Genomic DNA, 2,228 nt, shown 5'->3' with positions numbered 1-2,228 from the left:
TCAAAACATCATATAAACTCTCTCCCCTCCCCTTCTCTCTCCCCTTCTGTTTCTGTCTCTGCCCCTGTCTGTCTCTCTGTATAACTCTTTCAAATAAAAACAAATTGTTTTTAAAAACTTTCAAAAATATTTCTTCCAAAAGAAAAACAAAATAACTTTTATCATTAATCTCTAGCTTATATATAAATGTGAAAAAGAAGGCTCTGAAATATAGGAGTGAGACTTCAAATAAGCATTTTTATAGACTTGAGTAAAACCTATAGTTTCTATTCACAAAGTAAAAGTTAAAAAGATCTTAAATATGACTATTAAGACAAAGTTATAATATATCAAATTAATAACATTACCACATAAAATATATAAGGTTTGAATACAGTACTCTGACTATACAAATTTTATCCTAAGATCAAAAGACCATTAAGGAAATATTTATTTGCATTGATATTACAGGAATCAGGCTTTCACTGTGGTTGATGATATACCAAAATATGGAATGAAAGTCCCAGCTCCAATTTGGACAAAGTAACTGGCTTTGGACTAACTTTCTGCATAAAAAAAATTAAACAAATTCACAAAATATGTGAGGCATTTTTTTGAGCATCAAAAAGCAGGCTATTAAGGACTTACTGTAAGCCATAAGAGAAAGACAATTCATGAAGCAATGTCAATCATATTGGCTCTCTTGGGACAATTTCTCAACCAAACTCTAGCATGAATTCCAAGCAAAGAGTGGGAGTCTCAGAAAAGCTGAAGTGGCTGCAGTAGCTGGGATCTGCAGGGCAAAGTAGCAGAGATGAAGGAGATGTGCAGATGAGAAGTCTGTGTTTGGGTCTGACACAAGGATAAGCTGCACATACACAAGATAAGAGTATAAAAAGATTATCAGAGTGGCTTCTGTTGGGGTTTACAGAACAAGACAAAGATCAAGCACTTATGGCAAAAATAGGCCTTATGAGCACTACTTTAACACCTCAGGTTTCTAGTGAGGCAACCTAGGGAACATCTCGAAACTGAGAACCCTTGTGTATTTACACATTTTTTTTTTAATGTTCCAAGAGGAGTTTTATTGATGGCTCTGGTTCATTCCCTTCCAAAAGACCAAATGAAGTGAACAGTGGTAACCTTTAGATTCTATTGTCTTCATAACAAAACAGAAGATGAAGATTAGAACTGGATCACTTGCCCCTTTCTCTTTTTATCTCCTCCCAATTCAGTGTTTACACCTCTTAATAGCCAACATTCTCTTGCATCTGCAGTTGGGTTCCACACACTCAAGCCTCAGCACAATCTTCTTTGTAGTTTTAGCCTTTTTCCGGAAAATCAGCTTAGTCTGTCCCTCATAGCCATTCTGCTTCCTATCATAACGCCGCTTTCCCTGGGCATACAGAGAGTCTTTGCCCTTCTTATACTGTGTCACCTTTTGGGGTTGGTGCTTGCCACACTTCTTACAGAAGGTCCGGCGGGTTTTCGTAACGTTCACCATGTTGCTGGAACGTTATCGGCTTGGAAAGCGTATTTACACATTTTTACCCATTCATCTGCTGATGGGCATCTAGACTGTTTTCATATTGACTACTGTGAATAGTGCAACAATAAACACAAGTAAACAAGTATCTCTTTGATGTGTTGAATTCATTTCCTTTCTATATATATATATATATATATATATATACCCAGAAATGAAATAGTTGTATCATATGGTTCATGTATTTTTAGCTTTTCTAAAGGACTTTCCGGGGCTCGCATTGTGGCGTAGCATATAATGTTACCACCTGCAATACCAACATACCATATGGGTGCCAATTCTTGTTCTGGCTGCTCCACTTCCAATCTAGCTCCCTGTTAATGGGAAAAGCAGTGGAAAATGACCCAAGTGTTTGATCCCCTGATGCCAAATGAGAGAATCAGATGAAAGTCCTAGCTCATGGCTTCAGCCTGACCTAGCATTGGTTGCTGCAGCCATCTGGGCAATGAATCAGCAAATGTAAGATTCTCTCTGCACCAGACCCCTCCCCTGGAACTCTGCCTTTCAAAACAAATCTTCAAAAACAAGGAGAGAACTCCCATACTGCATTCCATAAAGCCTGCACTAGCTTACATTCCCATCAACGGGGTTAAGAGCTCCTTTTTCTCTGCATCCTTGCAAGCCATTTTTATGTTTTATCTTTTTGATAATAAGTATTCTAACTGGGATGAGATGTCTTTTTTTTGAATTTTTATTAATATAA

At 37.3% G+C, this 2,228-nt stretch overlaps 1 protein-coding gene across 1 annotated transcript; it reads right to left on the bottom strand.

Annotated features, from left to right (window-relative positions):
• Positions 1 to 771: 771 nt before the first annotated feature.
• Positions 772 to 1,548, bottom strand: LOC100353333 (large ribosomal subunit protein eL42-like). The gene has a single exon (XM_070069500.1). The coding sequence runs from the start codon at positions 1,481 to 1,483 to the stop codon at positions 1,211 to 1,213; it is 273 nt and encodes a 90-aa protein (XP_069925601.1). The 5' UTR covers positions 1,484 to 1,548; the 3' UTR covers positions 772 to 1,210.
• Between the last annotated feature and the right edge of the window lie 680 nt (positions 1,549 to 2,228).

The sequence above is a fragment of the Oryctolagus cuniculus genome, chromosome 2 (assembly GCF_964237555.1).
Source record: "Oryctolagus cuniculus chromosome 2, mOryCun1.1, whole genome shotgun sequence".
NCBI classification, from domain to species: Eukaryota; Metazoa; Chordata; class Mammalia; order Lagomorpha; family Leporidae; genus Oryctolagus; species Oryctolagus cuniculus.
Note: the sequence above shows the minus strand (reverse complement) of the source record. Positions and strands in the feature narration are given on the sequence as shown.